Here is a 22,003-nt window from a genome sequence, read left to right as displayed (position 1 = left end):
CAAAACTCCCCAAAAGGGGTTGGAGAATTTTACTGGCGAGGCATCTATTTAGCAAAATCTCCTAAATGAAAATCATTGATGATATGCTTGGAAAATGATTTGATCTGTAAAACGACCCGCTCCATGGGAGCTAATATTGTTTGCTTTGTCCGTGCACGTAACGAATGGGTCCTATACACATTCTGTCATGTGGTCAAAGAACGATTTTGTTTCTTTGAATTTTTCTGGGAGAAGGCCTTGTACGTGAGTTTAAAATCTTTTTGGTTGCTTCGCAATATTATAGATTAGTCAGTTAAAGTCTTCACTTATGTGGCACTAGAATTTTTCATTTTCAGCCAATGTGAAAGTACTTGACGGGGTCTCACGTGATTAATTCATTATAAATGCCTTGTCATTCTTTTGAAAAAATTTGATGCATTTGCACATTTGAGATACATATGTTACATATACTCTCTTCGTCCCATTTTAAACGTTCTTACAGAAATTCGTGCATTTTTAAAATCTAAAAAATATATGTTTTTATATATTATTTTTTAAATTTTTTAACACCAAATTAAAGTATCAGAAAATATGTTTCTATATATTATTATTTTACACCAAATTAAAAGTACTGATACTTTAATTTGGTTTTAAAAAATTAAAGCATAATATATAAAACTTTTTTTTTTTTTTTGTTGGGGGGTTTGTTTGAAAATTGCATGGATTCTCGGAAGGACATTTAAAATCAGACAGTGAGAGGAATAACTTATAATTGATCGAGGTGTCATAGGTGCGCCAACCTAAGATATCAAGGAAAATAACTTTTGACTAAGTACATCTTCAACCAGAATTAAATGGAAATTCCAAAGAGTGAACATGCTCCGCAAGGTTTTCAATTTTCAGCCCACTACTCACTTAGGTAGATAGGACCATTCTATTAGGGTTAGTAAACTCATTACATTCACCGTCCCAATCCCACGTTATGACGTTAAGTTTTTAGGTCATTCATTTTTACGCTCTCGTATGCAATTCATTCATAGGAAAAAAAGAAGAAGATTTATCTAGTATAATCACTAAATTTTATCTCATTTATCTTCGCAACATAGACGATAAGTATCACGATATAATAGACTGTCTTTTTCTCGAGCACAACAATACTTTTTATTATATGCTCGTAGTTACAAGTCGATTTGATCTTTTTTCCCTAGGTCTTTTGTACACCGAGAGTGGTAGAACAAACGACTCTAATCTTAACACGTGATGACTTCTTGATGGCCCGTCATAGCCCCGACCGTGCAACTGACTCATTTTTTTTGTTAACTCTTTTCCACAATAGAGGAATCAGTCACGGTAGAGAATTTTTGGGTAATTTCCAAAAAAGGTCTTTTACTGGACACGAACGCAAACAATTGTTGGAGAAAAAGTTGGGAGGTCCAAATGCTGACCAATTCAAAAGAATAAAAAATCTCTCTCTCTCTCTCTCTCTCTCTCTCTCTCTCTCTCTCTCTCTCTCTCTCTCTCTCTCTCTCTCTCTCATGTATCCTTAATGGCAACAATTATTGAGCTAAAGAAAAAGAAGAAGAAAGAGAGTTAAGTGGAAGAGCTGAGGAAGTGAAGATTAGACCAAAGAATCTTCAAACCTGAATCCGCGTTGCTGCTTATTTTGGTAGTTGTGGACCCTTTTGCTATGTATTTAACACTCACTAATTTTTTATTCCCTCCGTCCACCTTTATTGGTTCATTTTGGGTATTCCAACTTATTAAAGGAACAAAATAATGTTGTTTTTTGTAAGATAAATTTTCTATTTTGCCCTTCAATAAAAAATTTGGCTAAAAAGTTAAGTTTCAAATATTAATGTGACCGGTCCTTTTCAAGTCAGGGATTCCTAATTTTTCTTACGGTCCGAATCTCATGCGGAAGTGCACTTTTCTGATCAAATTTTGATGATCCGAACCGTTCAATGTGTCTAAAACGTGTTTTTAGGGGTTCCGGTGAGAAATTGGCAAAAAATATGATCGGAAAGGGCTTGATCTGATCAGTTTTTTATAAAAATGTATTTTATGAAAAACTGCTCAGATCAAGCTCTTCCCGGTCATAGTTTTTGCTAATTTCTTGAGGGAATCCTTAAAAACACGTTTTAAACATATTGAACGGTTTAGATCATTGAAATTCAATCGGGAACAATGAGGTCCGGACCGTGAGAAAATCAGGAATCCTTGACTTGAAAATTTCTATTAATGTGACTACACAAAAAAAAGAAGGGTAATAAATGAAACTCACTCTCTTTTACACATTAATGTGACTACATGGACAATCGTCGTGGGACTTAAAAAAACATGTTTGTGGACTAACAAACGCGGACGGAGGGGAGTAGTTAAAAATGGACTCCCAATAGGTAAGCAAAACAATCCGGGCCCGAATAAGAGTTTTTAAACCCGGGTTTGAGTTCCTGGTTTTGAGAGCAAAGTCATATGCGCTTGAACCGATGGAGCAGCAGTTGATTCTTTAGAGTAATTTCACTTAATTTTAAGAAAAGATTTTTGAAAAGAAAAAGGCAAGAGGCAAATCCCAATTTCTATCGAGTCAAAACCAGAATTAAACGAAGAGACTTGCTTAGGACAACCTCTTTGTCGGGCCGAGGAACCTAATATAAGGCCTCAAATTTTGAATGATTAGGACAAACCTCTTTGCAAATTCCGATTTCAATGCTGTTTCACATTTTGAATGATTGTCACTATGGAACCTAATAGTATCCACAAGCCCGGCCTCAGGAATAGACCCATCGGGTGGCAATCTTGGGCCTCCAGTGTTCAGTCCAATTATAAGGCCTCAAATTAGTAAAATATATTAAATACAAAGTATTATTTATGTGAAGTATTTTACTAGTACTTGAGTGTAGTATGGCGGTAAGAACTGCAGCCATCTATGGGGTCGCATGTTCAATCCCTCTTGCTTCTTTCAAATTTTTCGCAAACAATTTCTGAAACTGTACAAAAAAAGGATATTCAAACCGATGGCATTGAGTTTTTGAACTCACGACAGTTTTTGAACTCACGACCTGAGGTACAAGAATTATGTTCCTAGCATTGTGCCGTGGAGCCGCAAGGCAATAGTAATACCCTTATCGAACAAATAATTATATAGAGAAGAATGAGATGCCGCATTGTCAAACCTCACCAAGGGGCTCGAAAATCTCAGAGTCGTACTTGACTATCCACCGCACTAGTAGTTATTTATTTAAATAATATGAACGATCTTTGGTGAATGACCCCAACTGTGTTTTTTTTACCACAAAAGACAATGCGTACGCGAAAACATACTACATGTACTTATGTTAGAAGTGGTCCATGTTACTATGTTAAAAGTGGTCCATTTTTAAAAAATATTCTCTGTAGTTTAGCCGTGTTTTTGTGGAAAATGATTTCACTCTGATGATGACAGTGACTGAGAAAACGATGGGTTGCAACTTGCAAATGGCCAAAGCAAACGGGTCATTAGACTGTCCTTCTAGATGCAGCCACCACCGTTGAACTCCCCACTGTCCTTGCGCCCGTCGGCACACCATGATCCGGTGCTTGTTAGCCGAACCTTGTTTCACTTTAGGCCATGTTTCCGGTAAGAAAAAACGTAGGTGTTTTTACCGTACCGTTCACAAAAGTTAACAAGTTCTGGCATTTTACCAAGTTGTTTCCGATAACTAACAACTTGTGAACAATTTTATTTTATTTTTTACTATAATAACTCTACTCACAAATCCATTTACAACTTATTAAACAACTTGCAATTTGATTGCGATAAATTCATTCTCAAAACTTGTGTGCTTTTTAGGTTTTTTGGTTTATGTTTTTATTCAAAAAAATTCGAACTTCTTAATTAGTTTCTTAATTAGTTTTACGTTAAACTTGGATTTTTTGAGTTTTATCTTGGATATTGTGTAATAATATTTGAGTAAAATTCATAATTTTTTACTTTTTCGATTCCTCTCAATGAGACGAATCAATAATCCACAAAAGTTTAACGCAAAATTAACAATCGCGAAAAAAAATTAAATAAAGATAAAAATTCAAAAAGTTAAGTGAAAGGAGGCCTAAAACAATATTAATATTTTAGTGCTTGGCTAATTTTTCCTCAAAGGATTATTATTTGGGACTTCGGATTGGTGCTCAATCGTTGATTGTCGATATGAGATTCGAGCCGTCGGATACACAATCCGACGGCTCGGAGGTGCGCAGCACAATACTGCGCACCACTGCACAACACTATCTCCCAATTCTATTACTAGTATTTGATGGAGTGTGCGATAAAAAGTATATAATTATCCTTTTCAGATTAAGGAACTCTCAGGTGTTTATATTGTTTGTTCTCTTACATTGATGGAGATGATTTTCAGTTAAATAGCGAGCAAACAAAGAAAACAACTAAAACATGAAATTAGGCTCTGTTTGTTTAGGCGTAAAATATATTTTACCTTATTTTCGGTATTTGGTTGTGTAAAAAATTATGTAAAATATTTTTCATTAATTGGATGAAAATGACTTACCCTTAAATCTTCCGTAAGTTATTTTCTGAAATGAACCCACTGCCTTCTACTGCAATTCTCACTGCTCAGTTTCCTCGATCGTCAGTCCTGACTCACATTCAATCCATCTCTCCACCGTTTAACACCACCCCTCTCTATGTTTTGTTGATTCCTGAAAATATTTTCAAGTGTCAATCAAACATCGAAAAATAAATGTTTGAAGTTTGTTTTCTGAAAAAACATTTCACGTCGAAACAAAAGTAGCCTAAAGGACAAAAACGCAAAATACAAACTTACATTTAAATTTCAATGAGGAATATATCCAAATGCTTCTTTCACTCTGAATCGAATCCGAGAACAAGAACAGAATCGAACTAACTAACTTCGACAACTGCTAAGGCTACAAGTTAAATTACAGAGGCCACAAGTTACTCATAAACCGTTGACTTGATCATAAAAACAAATCTGATGAAATTAATCTCCATGCATGCTAGCTACGCTCAGCAATTCAACTCATGCTCTCTTCATGAGTAGTGCTACATTCCGATATCGATCATCTCTCCTGTCAAAGTATGCACGATATTAATTCCACTCGCGTGAGCAGGGCCGGCCGGAAAGAACCCCTAAATCGAAATATCCATACAACAAGAAAAATAAGTAAACAAGAAGGGAACATTGAATTACAAAAAATATCGTGTGCATGCATATCTTTGCTCTAGCTCGATCTGGGCCAGTTGGAATATCTCTGATAGGATTCAATTCCCATGCACTCCTCAAAAACAAAAACAAAAAAGGATCGAAATTCTGTTCTACTAGCTACTGTACTCGATCGATCTCTAGCTTCTTCTTTCAAGAGAAGTCTTATTGTGTCTCATAATCCAAAACCTCTCTATTTCTTCTGGCTTGCGCCCTGGAACACGTCCGGCAATCAAATCCCACCTGTTAGATCAAAGTGGAGAAGCCAAATCTTACACCAAATTTGTAAAGATTTTTTTAATTACTATCTCACTTCAAAAGAATCATCAAAGAGATTAACTAATTCACGGCGCGATTATACCCGTCCGTTTCAGTAATCAATGGTTGAGATTTGTTTTTAAACTATTGACCTGTAATAAATTTTTTTTAATCCGGATCGTCCAAAAGTGTTGACGATCGAGATTGAGCTCTGTAAATCTTATTTAAGGAAGTTCCGTAAATAAGATTTTCTCATCGTCAAATTGTTTCTGTTATCTACCAATTATTTATGAGATTGACATTTATTCCTTCATTCACTTCTTTCAATAATAGGTTTAGTTTTCACACCTTAATGAGTTTGTCGGGTTGACGAATCATTTCTCTATCTTCAAATTTTGAAAAGGGAGATACTACACTAAAATGGTGCAGCAATTTTTCTAGGGAAATGATTTTGCCATTCCTTTTTTTTTTTTGTTAACAGCACTCCCCTGTAAGTGTATTTTTGGTGCAAAAATATACTTGCAGGAGAGTGCCATTAACAAAAAAGGGAGTAGCAAAATCAGTAATCTTTTTTCTAGCTTCTTTAGAGATCATTTTGTCGGCTCTTCAAATGTGGATATATAATTTTGTTTCCTCCTTTGGAGATGCTTTGCTTCTTCTTTTTTCATCTTTATACATTAGTAGGATCTGGGGGAGTTAAAAGTTAATACACAAGGGGTCCAGAGACTATCTATAACCTTGGATACCAGTCACACCCCCGTGGGACTCAAACTCATACCTCCAGTACCGGAGATGCTCTACTTAAGTGTTGTTACTAATCAATGTAGCACTTAATTGTTCAAAAAATACTTGTAAGTAGCACTTAATTGTTCAAAAAATACTTGTAAGTAGCACTTGTTTTGTGCTTGACTAAGATCATTTACGTCAAGGGTTCTAACTCAACCCTTGACTACAACCACTAACCCTCGAACATATATTATTGCATGAAACTAATCTTGTTCTGCAAACCACAAAAAATACTAGTATTATATTCATTCCAAAATGTTCGTTCTTCCTGCAAAACGAGAACTTAAAAATGATACGATATTTTTTCAAGAAAAAATACAAATTTTTCTCATGAATTAAAAGAACCCAATGATATCTACTAAATTGTTGAAAAAATCTTGAAATATTTTTCTTGAAAGTTTAGTATTATAGTTCTAAAAGTTTTGTATTATAGTTCTCGTTTTAAGGACCAAACCAACATTTTGGAAGGAGGGATGGTAGATAGTCACGCACATGAAGTATAATTTTTTATATTAAAAACAAATGACTTGTTTCATACTCTATTTAAACTTGTTTAAGACTACATCAATGCATGTCAAATTCAAATGACCTCCTACGTACTCAGAGCTAGATCACTTGGCTCATTTACATGATGACATCTTATTGTTTTTTTTACTAATTCATGGTGTCCGAGCTAATCTAAGCATACTTTGACAAAGCCCTAAAAAAATAATCCAACAGTGTGTCCTCGATCGCTAGCGGAAATTTGATTAAAGATTGACCAAGTTCCATACGATGTGGCCCCATAATAATTGATTACATCTCAATGCGGATTGCGTGCATGAAGTAATAGCACATTGCATAATTAATTTCTATCCGGTACTATTTTTCATGGACTTCAATATGTGTATAGAAGTAATTTTCACACTCTTCTTTTTACAATTTACATTTATTTTGTCTTTATTCACGTGAATTTACTATGTTGCCCTTTTTCAATATACTTCACATCCAAAGATAATATAGTAAATTCTCATGAATAAAGACAAGAAAAAAATGTAGATTATAAAAAGAGGAGGGTGGAAATCGTTTCTATAAAAATAACCCAAAAGAAAAGGTCGTATTCTGATCATAATATATGTACGGTGCGATAGTGCGAGTTAGTGATGCAACTCATGGGCCCATGTTCATTCTGACCACATGTATATGTATATATAGTATTTGACCACATGTATTATGCATATATAGTATTTGATAACCGGATGTCCATACATCTTGACTAATTCCCGAGCTTTGAAACATTGGCCTTATTCGGTTGTAGGTTTGAAAAAAAATTGGGTCTGGTTTTTGGGTAATGAGTGAGAAGAGAAAATAAGGTAATAATTGAGGATAGAGGTAATGAGTGGAATGAGAAATGAGATTAATGATTGGATAAATGGATAATGAGTAAAAAGAGAAATGAAAGTAATGATTGAAAATATAGGTAATGAGTGGATTTGGGTCAAATTTCCAAATCCACAACCGAACAAGGGCAAAGAACTCGAAATCCATGTATAAAAATTGTGTTCTCATCTGCTATCTCAATTCTCTGAAACAACTTCTTCTTCTTCTCCTCCTTTTGTGCAAACCTAGCTAAACACTAGTTGCAGCCTTAACAGAACGCCTTGAACGAATTGGTGTGAATAACTAAATAAAACTTCCTCCAAACAAAAACCATGAAAAAAAAAATTTCGAAAACACAAAAATGTTAATTTGTTAGTATATAATTACCTATCTCCAACTAGTCTGTACATTCTGTTGATGATGTCTTCCTCTTGATCAGTCATGCGTATGAATTCCCATTCAATACTGCTCACTTCTGCACAGAAACAATACAACAGTTAGATGGTAAGTACTGGAAGAATTGAAGAAGAAGAAGAAGACAGAATTAATCATGGGCCAAAGAAAACAGCAGGAAAAAAGGGAGATTAAACCAAATAAAAAGATGATGTATTAATTGCCTTCTGAGGTTGTACTAGGAGTGGTCTTGGCTTGTTTTCTGGGTCTACGTCTGTCCATAGCTTTCTCCTACAGCTAACCAAGTCCTATGAGATTTCTAGAGAGAGAGAGAGAGAGGGAGAGAGGGATGAGATGAATTGGATTAAGATATAAGAGGGGGTGTGGAAAATCTTCTCTGATAAGAGCTAGCTGATGGAATGGCGGGTGGTGTAACGACCAGACGTTCTTGAAAGACTTCGGCAGTTGACTTGTAGTTACCTTCAACATTTTTGCTGGGTCTAAAGTTACTTTTTTTTTTTTTTGGTTGATAACTCAGCAGCACGCAACTCGAATAGTCTTGAGGGTCCTATTCCACCGCCAGTTTGTTGGGTTTGAATTAAAATGAAAGTGATTTCGAACCTGAAACCTTAAAAGAAACTAAAATTCTAAATCTCTAAAAATCGCAACCCTTGACCGCTAGGTCTACCCCTTAGGTTGGTCTTTAATTGTTCGGTTTGAATTTTGAGAGAAATTTTTAAGAATAACGAATGAACAAAGATAAATAAAGAAAAATTATTAAAAATCATGCCCTCGGGAGTTTTGAGATCCCAAAACGAACTAGTCGCTGCGGTGATGGGTTTTCTCCTAAAATAGGTTGGTCTTAATTTACATTTTATTCTCTCCATACATTGAGATAAGATGCAGTGATGGGTCTTCTCCTAAAATAGGTTGGTCTTTGATTAATTTATTCTCTCCATACATTGAGATAAGATGCAGAGAGGGGTCTTGTCCTAATAAAACTAACAAATAAATTCATGAACAGTAGAATTTATCCACTGGAGCACTGTATCAATAATTATTGTCTGTATGCTGCTCAAATTTTTTTTGTTTGTATCACTTCTGATTTATCATAATTTGCTGCTTAATTTGCAGGTGAAAAAAAAAAAACTTACGAATGTTTTCTATTTCATCCTTGATTATATGATGCTTGGAAACTAGTACGTATATGAATTTGTATTGCATCTCCATCCCCTGTTAAATGATTTTGAGATTGATGAATACAACTACATTCTATTTTCCGGGTTGGGCATGACGGCTATTCTTTTCCGCCAACCTGGGAAAAAAAATGTTGTTATGGCCGATTAAAGGCCAAACAAATCTTAATTTGATCCGACCGGCTTTTAGGAGCCAAACAAATCTTAATTTGATCCGGCCGGCTTTTAGGAACAGTTTCCTTATTCAATAGTCGAAATCTTTGATTCTATGCCAGACCGAAGAAGCTGCTTGAGACTGTCCTTGAATTCCGACATGGGCGAACAGGGAGTCAACCTGAGTAATAAGTCAAGACGACGGAGCTAAAGGGAGTTGAATATAAAAACACCTGAGTTAACAGTTGATGAAAGTAACATGGTCTCATACAATATATATTCCAAGAAAATGAAGTTCCATGAAAAAAGGCTCCATTGGCTACTGGTTTTAGGAGGAATATATAGCAATGCTACCACCACATCTTTAAAACACAAATTCGGACACAACAGTAGCGTTCGAAGGTGTTCGATGCATATGAGTCCGCATGCATTGAATGGCTCCGGCCGGACGTAGTTTTGTCCGGAGTTGTGTTTGTAGACTTTTTTTGTAAGAACAAAAGAGGATTCCTTACGTGATTGACTACGGGTGCCTATGAAAAGTGTATCGACCATGTACAGATTGGCGCGCGAAGCCCATTTTCAAGTCCCACACAAATGATCCAAACCATTCATTAATTTTATTTTTTGAGTGGGCCTATGAAAAATCAATCTATTTTGGAATGAAAAATTAGTAGTACATCGAATTAAACACTTGCAGTTAACCATTTGAGCTGATTTTTTCCAAGTTCACTCGGAAAAATTTTTTAGAATCAATGAACGGTTTGAATTATTTGTGTGAGATCTAAAAGTGAGCCCAGCACGCTAACCTGTACATGATAGGTACAATTCTGTCGGTACCCGTAGACGATTCATGTCGTTGGGTATGTATGACGATCTAATCAAAAAAAGGGGAAGGACCTTTGATGTGGGATAATGTCAAGAATGGAATCATTTCTGCAAAGACCTTAACGGACTAGATTATCTAATATTATATGGTGGAGAGATGTCCAAGAACCTTTTTTTGTTGGATTGCCAGATGTTCAAGAACTTATTTACACTTTCGGAAAGCCAGGGTGCATAAGCTTACGTGAACAAAAACACAAATACTCCGTACTAGTTATGACCGTTCGATGCACGGGAGCTCCTCATTGTTGTGCAAGACTTACGAGAATCAGGCGACCAGGCGACCCGCATAAATCTGGGCGCGCGTAGCATTGCTCTCAACCGTTTTTCAAAAACAATTGGTAATTTGCCTAGTCAATGATCGTGGGAGTCAACCATTTTTTCCCCCTTGGCCTACAAAGCTTTAGGCATATCACGTGGAAGGTTTCTCATCTTCTCATGAACCACTCAGATGTAATTTGAGCAAATTGGACTTGAAGATGTTGCAAGCTGGCAATAGGTTGATTGCTTGATCCTTTATGATCACCACTCCTCCACGTTTTATTTGACTTTATTTTTTTTAACGCTCAAAAAGTTTTATTAATCTTTGAAGGATTACAAAGACTAAAAGAACAAAGAGAGAGGCTACAAGTGCCTATCCGAAATCCAAATTCTTAATTGGCAAGATACCAATCAAAGAACAAACTCCAAGAGCCAAAGCCCAACACCTTAAAGGCCACAAAACCCAATAGAACAATAAAGAACAAATGGGATGCAGTCCAAACTCCAGATCTAGCAAAGCATTTTAAGATCTAGCTTTTGTTGAGCTTCCCAACAGCAACAATGATGGCGTTGATCTTTCGACCTATGGTAGGAAAGGGCATGCATGGCGCACGGTGCATACCATGATCTTTCCCACCCACCTTCTTGAGTGAATTGATGGGGTCCGACACTGAAACTAATTTGATACCGCTTTTACTTGTATTTTATTTTGTTACTTTTGTTATATTTTACTTTTCTTCTAGTTGTAATATGATTTTATTTTAATATAAATCAGATGGTCTGAAAAAAAATAAATGCCAAGTATCAGGCTCAAGATAATGGATACCCCACAATTGGGTTCACATTTTCTCCACACCTAATGCAACATCCTTTTTGGTAGGCTCATAAGGGGTTCTGTTCCATTCTTCTCTATCAAACAAAATCAAGAACAATGGGAGAACATGTATGATATAACTTGTTTTACAGTCCGGAGTTCCTTGTGTTTGTTACAAATGATATATCGTCTTCCTTGTGTATATTAAAAAAATAAAAATAAAAATAAATTAGAGAGTAATACGACTCGAGTTTTGTGAGAAAAGGGCTAAAGCAACTTATATGATTCGAACCCCAAAAACTAGCGGAGTTATCCTACAAGTGAACGAAACACCCACCTCTCATGTGCATGTGAGGCACATTCACCGCACATGAGGGGTGTGATCGGTGTATGTATCAGTAGCGGTGTCGTCTGAAAATATCGAGACTTTCTACTTACCGCGGCTTCCCAATTCAAGGAGGTTCCAGACCAAAAGTTAGTACTACTAGTAAAAGATAGGCAGATCAAAACAATTACTCCACTTTATAGTTCATTTCTCTAGTAGAGAGAAAAACTGGGTCTTCATTACTCAGTGGACATTGTTATAAAATCATACCTATCTCAAGAAGGAACGGAACACGCACCACTCTGACTGGTGCTGGACAATTCTGCACATGGCAACGGGCTGACGTCCATGGCACCACCACTGACATCAGAGCACTGCCATGGAGGGGTTCTCTCTCCTACTACGACAGCAAGGCTAATGTTAGTGAGACAAACCCCAGAGAACGGGGAATCCTTCAACCCGCGTATCAAACCCGCCTCCAGGACCTTCTTCCCCCACACGTTTCGAATCGCGACATCTTTCATCACGGGAAGAGCATTCAGGTCATACTTATCGTCAGGGTGGTCACCAACATCACCCGCAATCTTTATCCCTTTCCGCACATTTTCCATGTACACATCGGAGACTGTAATGTTTTTAATGAAGCCGCCTCTGCCGATGTTTGTTTTCAAGTGGATGCCGACTCCCATGTTGGAAAGGTTTATGTGCTCTGCTAAAATGTTTTCTATTCCGCCTGATGTTTCACTTCCGACTGCAATTCCGGAGAAAGGGGAAGAACCAGTTATCCGTCGGATGGTGATGTCAGTGCTGGGCCGGTTGTAAGCGATTCCGTACTCGTCCCACCCGCTCTTCACTGCCACAAGGTCATCTCCAGTTGAAATGTAGGAGTCCTCAATGCATACGTTGCTGCTTGAATCTGTCTCGATTACGGGGGAATAAATGGGGTTAAAATTTCATAACAGGGAGAGAAAAAAGACTCCTAATTAAACAAGAAGAACCCAGCACCAACAGATCAACTGACCAAACTGACATGAAGAATCTAATTTTATCCACTGAGACAAAGATTACCATAATAATCCATCCTCCTCATCAATCAAGATGATCCTGATAATCTTAATGTCCCCTTTATGCACAAATACTTTCCTAAAGTCACAGTGGCGGGGAATGGTGGGAGAACAGAGCAGCATAAATCATTTCTTATAATTCACTATCAGGTCCAATGAATGGACTAATCCGGGAGACCATCCAACCGTCCACTAGAAGGGGCTAAATTAAAGTTGGGACGAAATCTGTAAGGATTGGCCCAACACAAGAATGGAAAGCACGCAGGTGAGAGTCGAACCTCAGACCAAAGGCTTCCTGAGGCCCCTAGTTGCCAGGTGCACTGCACCAATCCTGAGGGTTACGAAGCAGCATTTATTATGAACCATTCAAGTAATTTAATGTGCATTACAAAGTCTCACCTTCCCCACCACCCAAACCAAAAGAGACTCGTCTTCCATAAGCAAGACATGGCAAATCTAAATACTTATTATCACGTGTGCTAGTTAGCTTAAACTTTATGACTCAGTTCATGAAATGTGCACTCTAACATTTGAGAAATTATAACTCACAAGTAGATGAGAACCAAAAAAAGAAAGAGTAAAACTGGATTATACTGCATACCCGGATCAATGCCATCCGTGTTGGGAGAGTCTGGTGGAGCCAATATCGTCACATGGTGAATAACAACATTCCTGTTAGAAGGAAATTCAATTGTTGGACCAAATAATTGTGCTACCATTGCATTTTTTCGCTAAAAATCCTGCTAATATCAAGAAGTATTACAAGGAGGCGGACCACAACCAAACAAGAACAGGAACATTCAGAAAGGGCCAACTACTTGTCCCATCTCAGCAGCCTAGAAGTGTGAAGTAAGCATACTAAGGCATCAATGAGGGGTGAAAAATGGATTTGAAAAAACAGAAAAAATGAAGAAGATATTGCAAGTGGGGGTAGTTTGAAGGGTAAGTTCCCGGGAATAAAGGCACAGTCCTAGTTTCGAACACCACACTTTTTCAGATATGTGAGGCTAGCCGAGTACCAGGTGGTTGCACATATTATGAGTAATTGAGTCCAACAACAAAATGTACAATAATTCAAGCACAATAACAGTTCGATTATTACCTGCAATAGACTGGGTGAATATTCCAAAAGGGCGAGTTCTTAAAAACGACGTTGGAAATGATGATGTTCTGGGAGCTCATGAACTCAATAAGATTGGGTCTGGTGAATTGAAGGGTTCTCTGCCTCCACATGTTCCACCAGATGTCTCCCTGGCCATCAATAGTCCCATTTTCACCTAAGGGGGGGCCACTTCATCAAACCCAAACAAAACAAGAGACGAGAGAGTAGACAAAGACGGGAAAAAAATGGTAAGAAAAGAAGTAAGTTGCACAAAGGGGAGATGAGGGAGAATTGTCAGTGTCTTGGAAATTGTTCACCCAGGCAAAGATTGCATATGAGAAATTAAATGCAATTCAAGAAGTGCTAGACCAACCATGTAGAGTTATGTACAATAGCCTTGTATTGCAGTTTTTAACAGTTCTAATAGACTGAAAGCCATCTTTCACTAAAACCTGTAATACTGCAGCATGAAGGAAAAAAAAATATGATGGCCCTTGAATGAGAAGAATGGGAAAACAAGATCCTTGTAATTGTTAACGAGTTCTTTTTAGAGGAGAGAAGAAACATGAACAAGCAACAAGCATTCAGACTAATCAGAACCCACACAGATGAAAAATCTAGCACGTTGTGTAGGGCAATTATCAAAATCTATTGATATTTGTTTTCAAAAACCTAGCATGTTGTGTCATTGTATAACAGTAGGTCCAAAGTTTTTGGGATAACACAAATTGGTGTAGGCATGGAAAGCCATCATCTGATAATAAGAGCCATTGTATTAATTCTGACCTGTAATTATCACATCACGAAGCCCATCTCCATGGATAAAGCTCATGTATCTTCCTCCAGGAAGCTCCCTCCCTCGTCCATATGAAGGCAGGGGATCAATCAAAGGCCAATTTGTTGTATCCTGAAGCATCAAAGGCAAAAAGGTGAGGAGTTGCCACTAAAAGTAATAACAAAAGTTCTGAAGCCATCCCACTTATACCACGTGTAACTTTTCCAAACTGTTTTTCACTAAGAGGCACACTTGTTAGATGTCATACAACAATCTAACTGCACGAATGGCACAGTGAATCCAGCAAAACACAACAAATTTTAGAACGAAGATCATAACCTCCAGTGTCAAGCATGTGTATCGATTGACACCGAGATTGCTTAAGGAAACATTCATTACTTCTCGTGCAACCAAGAGCATTAAATAATATTTACCCACAACCAAACCCAGTTCCAAAAAAGGCACAATGAGAGAGAGAATATAATTAGATATTATCGTTTCTTGGAATCCATTGATCTTGTGTCATTAGATGAGAACAGTTTATTTTATCATCCAAAGGGATTAAACAACTAAATGCACCAAAAAAAACTGACGGATGGATTTTAAAGCACCCCGTTCCCATGGGGATTGGCCCTTGGAGAGAGGAAAAAAAAAAGTCTTTCTATCTTCAATTTTCATTTATTTACTTCATGTAACATAGGTAATCTACTGTTTGACATGAGAAATGGAAAAGTTTGTCTGTTTTTTGTTGGTAGAAATCTAAATTAATAGTAAGAATAAAAACCTTCTTATTTGTCCTTTCTAATAATTTTTCTTACTTCTTTAGTGATACCATTCCCCCGGCCAACGGGGATGTAGCCCAATGGCACTTCCTCACCTCTTTCACATGGAAAGTGAGGGTTCGATTCTCGCCGGGAGCTCGAGTGCTTGGTGTGATAGTTGATGCCCTTTGGGCTTGCCCCACCTGTAAACCGCTTAGCGGTATCCCTTCCCCATCTCCTTAGGGGTAGGCTAGTCATGTATTGAGTGAAAAAAAAAAAAAAAAGGTGACCCTATTCCCCTGTAAGTAGCAGCAAGTAAGACAATAATGTCACTTTGGTATGGCTGTGGAATCCGCACATTATAAAATAATACAAAGATGTCTCTTATTCTATATAGCTGTCCACTGGTTGTCACTAATATAATTGCATCACATGCAACCAGGTCCACCCCATTCATCCCTTGGACCCCCATGCGGTTATGGCTGTCCCTTAATTTCCAAATATCCCATACAAATTGACAAACGCAAATGTTCCACAGATAGATACTAAGCACCACTTTTAGCACACTCCAGTCCACGAATAATGTAGTTGCACGTTATCCACAACTACAAGAGTTTCATATCCAATACCTTTCTTATTGTGAACAAGTATTTTTGTATAGAACATGAAAGATCAAAGCAAATGCAACCCTCACACAATCCCAATCGCAATATACCTTCCGGACCAGTAAATAAGCACAAGAACGCCTAACATTCCAAATCCAATTCTTGCGCAAGGAAACATTAACACAATATGCTTTAGTGGTCTAAAGATCCCTTCGGTTTTTGTTAGAAAGGAGTGGAGTGGTCATTGGGCTCGTTCCTGAGACATCTAATGGAACAACCGCTCACCTAAATTGCTCACTCAATATAAATGTGCATTGTGTCATACTATTGCTAGCGAACTAGAAAAAAATAATCGGCACGAGCATCCCAAAAAAACGACCGCTCAATTATAGCTTCATTCCCGTCACCCAAAAATTGCCTAAGCATGAAACTCCACAAAATTCTGTATTTGGCCAAGACAAGGATGAAGCACCCATGTGTGAGCCTGTCAAACTCACACAAACATGATAGTTCTTCAATGCGCACTCAATCTAGTGCATTGTTGCTAAATCTAACTGCTGAGCAACTTGCAACCATCCATTAATATGATACTCTAAGGGTGGGTTTGGAATAAACCGGTTTACTCTCGAACAATGTTGGTATTATTGATGTTTAAAAAATATTCATTTAGCTTCTCGTCAAAATTTTTGAAATTAATCATTCATCACCACCAGAGGAAACAGAAAAATGCAAAAATATAGCCGGAACTTGAAAAAAAGCTTTAGATAAAACGAAAAAGAAAAAAACAAGACTTATCTTGAACATTTTTTTTGCTTTTGGTGATAATTTTCAGAGCAATGTTAGGATACAGTCATACAAAGCAATGTTAGGGTACAGGAAAAGTTTTCCTCAAAGAAAATGAATGATTCAGATTTACTTTAATATTTGGGTCCTGCACATAGAACCTCAAATACTACTTAATTCCACTTTCGGTGACATTTTCGAGGAAACTTTTCCGAACATATCTGTAATTTTCAACTTACAAGAAGTCAAGAAGGATAATTAATTCAAAAAAATCGGACGCAAAACTAACAAGATTTCAGGCAAAGACAATTGGGTTAATCTTAACAAAACCAACCTCACCCTAGTAAGGTTGGAGTACCTGAGTAGCTTTGATCACAGCACCACTGGCCAAGTAAAGAGTCATGTGGCTAGTGAGATTAAAGCTCCCCGTTAAATACACCCCAGGAGGCACGTACAAAAGCGTGCCGCCTCTCCGCCTCAGATGCTCTATCCGATAAACCGCCTCCCTGAACGCTGCCGTATTCATCGTTTCCCCGTCACCCACCCCTCCAAAGTCCGCTATCGATATCTCATCGTTCCTGTCCCTCATTTTCACTATCCCGGAGCAGGTCTCCACTTCGGCTGCAGAAGCTCCGCAGTTCAGGTGCGCCGCGAAGCACAGGATAATTGAGAAAACTAACCCACGCATTTTGCACTTTCCGAGGATTATATAATATGAACCCTAATGGGTTCAAGGATAAGGGTCCAAAAAGTACTTTTAATGGACGATGGTTTTGGAGAGAGAGAGAGAGTGGGAGGAGGTGATTAGCGTGGTTTTTTTTGTCGGTGGATTTGGTGTTTAGGGAGAATAATTTCGAGCGAGTGAGAACAAGAGAGCTTAGTTTTTTTTTTATCAGAACAAGAGAGCTTAGTTGGTGGGTTCAAAATACTACTAAATGAATAGGCAAGGAGGAACAGTAGTTAATTAATGTAGATCTGGAACTGGTACAAAGAGAAAGCTCCAAAAGGGGCGTCAATGGTGATTAAAATTGCAACGGGAAGCAATCAGGAAATGGAGAAACAATAAAGTAAACTGGTTATCATGGGATCAGGCCCACATATGGAGAGAGAGAGAGAGAGCCTGAGACGGACTTCACACGCATTGCTGTCTGTAAATAGTAGAGTAGGAGGAGGAGTAACACTGAAGCGTTAAAAGAAATGTGAGCAGACGACACGAGTCGTGGGCCTCTCTTTTTATATTTTAAGGCTTTGGAATCTATGTATGGACAAATTTCATATTAGTACCTGATCTTTCACATAAATTACATATGGACACCTAATTTTAACAAAATATTACATAAACACCTAACATATTAAAAAATTCATCAATTAAACGCCTACCGTTAACCTCCATCCAAAAACTAATGGAAAACATGTTTCTCTCTCCAATTTTGCTATCCACACAGACTTTTTTTTCACATGTTTTGCGCAAATTTTTTGTAGGGTTCATTTTTGGGTCCCGTACAAACTATCCAATTTGTTCACTAATTCTAAAAAAAATTCAAGCGATCTTGCAAAAAATCAGCTCCATATAATAAATGTAAGTGTATGATCCAATTGTATAGCTTTTCATTCAAAATCATGGATTAAAATTTTGAATAAAAAGTTGTAAGATTAGATCAAATACTTACATTTATCCCGTTGAGCTAAATTTTTTACAAAGTCACACAAAAAATAATTTAAAACTAATGAAATGATCGGATCATTTTTAGGGACCCAAAATTGGGACCCACAAAAATCTATGTAATACTAATCTATGTAGGTACATTGGGTAGTGTTAGTTACTCTGATGAAAAATAAATTAAAAAAAACAACTCAGCACTATGCAAGAAAGAAAAAAGAAAAATAATAACGCAGAAGAAAAGATTTGTATTACATTTTTTTTTGTGGGGACCGAAAAGTGAACTGATCCGCTCATTAATCTTTTTTTTTTTTTGCATGACCCTATAAAAAATCAGTTCAATGGAATAAATGTAAGTGTTTGATCCAATCTTACAACTTTTCATGCAGAATTTTAATGCGCAATTCTGAATAAAAAGTTGTGCAATTAGATCATACACTTACATTTTATCCAATGGAGCCGATTTTTTGCAAGGATTCTCAAAAAAATATTTTTGACTTAATCAATGGATCGGGTAATATGTGTAGAACTCAAAAAATGGGCCCTACAAAAAAAATATGCAGAATTCATGAAAAAAGTTTGTACGGGTAGCCAAATTGGAGAGAGAAACATGTTTTCCATTTGTTTTTTGACGAAGATTGACAATAAGGGTTTAATTGATAAATTCTTTAATACGTCAACTGTATATGTGATATTTCGTTAAGGTCAGATGTCTATGTGTGATTTGTGTAAAAAGTCAGGTGTTAATATGAAATTTTCCCTCTATGGAAAGGGAACGAAAACAAAGGAAAATTTTAAAAAATTCTCTTCTATTGGGGCGCTGCTCAGCCCTTTATTTTCTCCCATAGCTCACTATATTTCGGTAAATGATTATTGAAAATCATACATAACATTTCGGTAAATAGCTGTTAAAAACAAGATTATATTTCGATAACTACATGTCGAAAATATGTTCAATTTTCGGTAAACAACTGCCGAACATACATTTTCGGTAAATAGCTGTTGAAAAAAATATTGTATTTCGATAATTGGATGCTAAAAATATATCTCATTTTCGATAACCAACTGTCGAGTATAATTGAAATTTTTTATCAGGCTATGGGAGAAAATAAAGGGCTGCGAATAGCGGCGCCCCTTCTATTGTTTTGTTTGAAGAGAAAGAGTAAATAAAATAAGACTTTTCAAGTGTAATGAATAGTAAATTTTTCCTCCCAATTTATTCTCTTTTTATTTCCCTTCCTTTCCATGAATTCCAAACAGAGCCTATCTAATTTTTTTGGTCATGACTCATGACTCATATTCAACCGGGATAAACACATGTAGTTTATCACTACCCACCAGTCACGTAACATCTTGTTCCGTTAAGGTCCCGTTCTAGAATACCTTTTTAAAAAATAAGTACTTATTTCACATTTTCAAACTCAAAAATAATGTAAACGATTTTTTTTTAATTTTTTTTTTGCACTGTATAAAAGATCTTGATAAGATCTATCAAACAAGATCCATATTGCTAAGAAAATTATTTGCGTAAACAAAGTATTTTTGAGCTTGAAATTACCTTCTTAAAAAATAAATACTTATTTGCAGTTCTGGAACGGAGCCTAAGGATTTTGAATTTTAGATTTTAATCATTATTCTATTTTTTTTCCAATCATTACTTTTATTTTTCTCTCTATTTCTCTCCAATCAGTATTTTATTTATTTCTACACTCATTACCTATAAATCCAAAATCTAAAAATGAACGGGGTCATAATTCTCTAAAATGTCCTGCTCTCAACCGTACGTAGTTAAAATTTTACCTTTTGTGGTGGTGAAAAATGCATACTAAAAAATAAGAAGACAAACCATATTACATGTATTTATCGATTTTAAAAAATAAAAATAATGTATTAAAATCTAGTATAATAAACGATGTTTGTTATATGCACGTACAATCTAAAGAATAATAATTTTAATTTAATCTAGTTATAGTAAGACATCTTGATTGTAACGCTCTTTCATGTTGTTATTGATAATTGAATCCTAGCAATGTGTTCTCAATTTACATTTACATAATCAATAAACTTGCTAAAAAATCATCCTTCATCTTATTGCTCAATCTAGTCTTCACAATTTTCATAATTTAAAATGCATGCTCCTTTGTAACCATTGAAATGGGCATAGTCAATATAAGACCGATTAATCTATTAACCAGAAGATAAAGTTGTGAACTCTCTTGTTTTGTCCAATGTTTTCGCATAAAAATCTGAAATTGGTATTCAAATTTTGAAATTTGGAATGCTTAAAAATATTGAGCTCGTAAGAGCATGTACACCAACACTAGGTAAAATACCTACTCAAAAAGGTATGATTTCTACTTTACCTCTCCATTTTTTCCTTCAACACGCAGCAGCTTCATTATAATATAATTTTCCCTCTATCAATTAAATATTACTAGAAAATAATACAGACATAGTATATATATATACACACAGGCCGGTTCAATGAACAACTATTTAGACACCTAAAAAAATACCTCATAATTTTCGATCAAATTTTGATGATTCGAGCCGCTTAATGTGATCAGAACGTGATTTTAAGACTATCCGTGAGAAATTAGCAAAAAAAAGAGACCAAAGAGAGCTTGATCTGAGTAATTTTTAGCTTAGATTTAATGAACGGTTCAATTAAAACTGCTTAAAACAAGCACTTCCCGGTAATTTTTTTTTTGCTAGTTTCTCGCGTGCACCCTTAAAATCATATTCTGCACACATTGAACGGTTCGGATCATAAAAAATTGATCAGAAACTATGTAATTGAGATTTGGAGCGTTTTTTTAGGTGTCTAAATAGTTGTCCATTTAACCACCCCGATATATATATATATATATATATATATATATATATTACACGTTCATATATATTATATATACTGTAAACCATATATACTGCAAATCTGAGATCGCGATCGAGGTCGCCGGAATCGGAACCGGACGGTCCGGACCCAAGCCTTTCTTCGTTGAATGCTTGATTCTCTCAAATAGTAGAGATAGAAACCCAGCCTTTCTTCGTTCGAAGAGAAACCCAAATCAGCAGACCTAGCTTTTCTTTGTTTCTTCGCCGAACCCAGATCGATTTCGGCGAGATAAACCCATATTGCCAGACCTCTGTTTCAATCGATTGATTTCAAGAACACCAAACCCAGCCTTTCTTCGTTGTGGAGAGAGAGAGAGGGGAAAAAAAATAAATTTGGAAACCGAATGAATAGTTCCTCTGTATAGGTAGAGAGGTTTTTTCTCATATGTATTTTGTCTCTTTTCTTAGTTAAAATAGCTAAAATTGCATGTTTACCTAGCTTGGTGTACATGCTCTAATAAACTCAAGTTCACTTTTATCTTGTTCTGTGAAAGCCCGGGGCCGCTATGTGGAAGCACGTTGGACTATTTTTTTTACCCCTATTTTGAAAATAATACAGTAAACTAGATGATTAAAGACTTATGTATAACATAAAATAATAAAACATCTAGTGGTAGTAAGTCATATAATTTGAAAATAAAAATAAATTTTTAGTACATCAATAGCATTTTTTGAAATCGTTGTGATGGTTACCACTACCACTTGTCCCCTGACTCCGTGACTCTCAATCCTTGTT

General features: G+C 36.4%; 2 protein-coding genes across 2 annotated transcripts; both read right to left on the bottom strand.

Annotated features, from left to right (window-relative positions):
• Positions 1-4,767: 4,767 nt before the first annotated feature.
• LOC131334130 (transcription factor TRY-like) lies at positions 4,768-8,449 on the bottom strand. The gene is made up of 3 exons (XM_058369009.1): positions 8,216-8,449; positions 7,986-8,073; positions 4,768-5,438 (listed from the first exon to the last, which is right to left on the bottom strand). The coding sequence occupies exons 1-3, from the start codon at positions 8,271-8,273 to the stop codon at positions 5,336-5,338; spliced, it is 249 nt and encodes an 82-aa protein (XP_058224992.1). The 5' UTR covers positions 8,274-8,449; the 3' UTR covers positions 4,768-5,335.
• A 3,349-nt stretch (positions 8,450-11,798) lies between these two features.
• Positions 11,799-17,924, bottom strand: LOC131332446 (probable polygalacturonase). The gene is made up of 5 exons (XM_058366667.1): positions 17,071-17,924; positions 14,575-14,695; positions 13,789-13,963; positions 13,288-13,358; positions 11,799-12,538 (listed from the first exon to the last, which is right to left on the bottom strand). The coding sequence occupies exons 1-5, from the start codon at positions 17,398-17,400 to the stop codon at positions 11,898-11,900; spliced, it is 1,338 nt and encodes a 445-aa protein (XP_058222650.1). The 5' UTR covers positions 17,401-17,924; the 3' UTR covers positions 11,799-11,897.
• Between the last annotated feature and the right edge of the window lie 4,079 nt (positions 17,925-22,003).

This window comes from Rhododendron vialii, chromosome 7a, assembly GCF_030253575.1.
Source record: "Rhododendron vialii isolate Sample 1 chromosome 7a, ASM3025357v1".
Lineage (NCBI taxonomy): Eukaryota > Viridiplantae > Streptophyta > Magnoliopsida > Ericales > Ericaceae > Rhododendron > Rhododendron vialii.
Note: the sequence above shows the minus strand (reverse complement) of the source record. Positions and strands in the feature narration are given on the sequence as shown.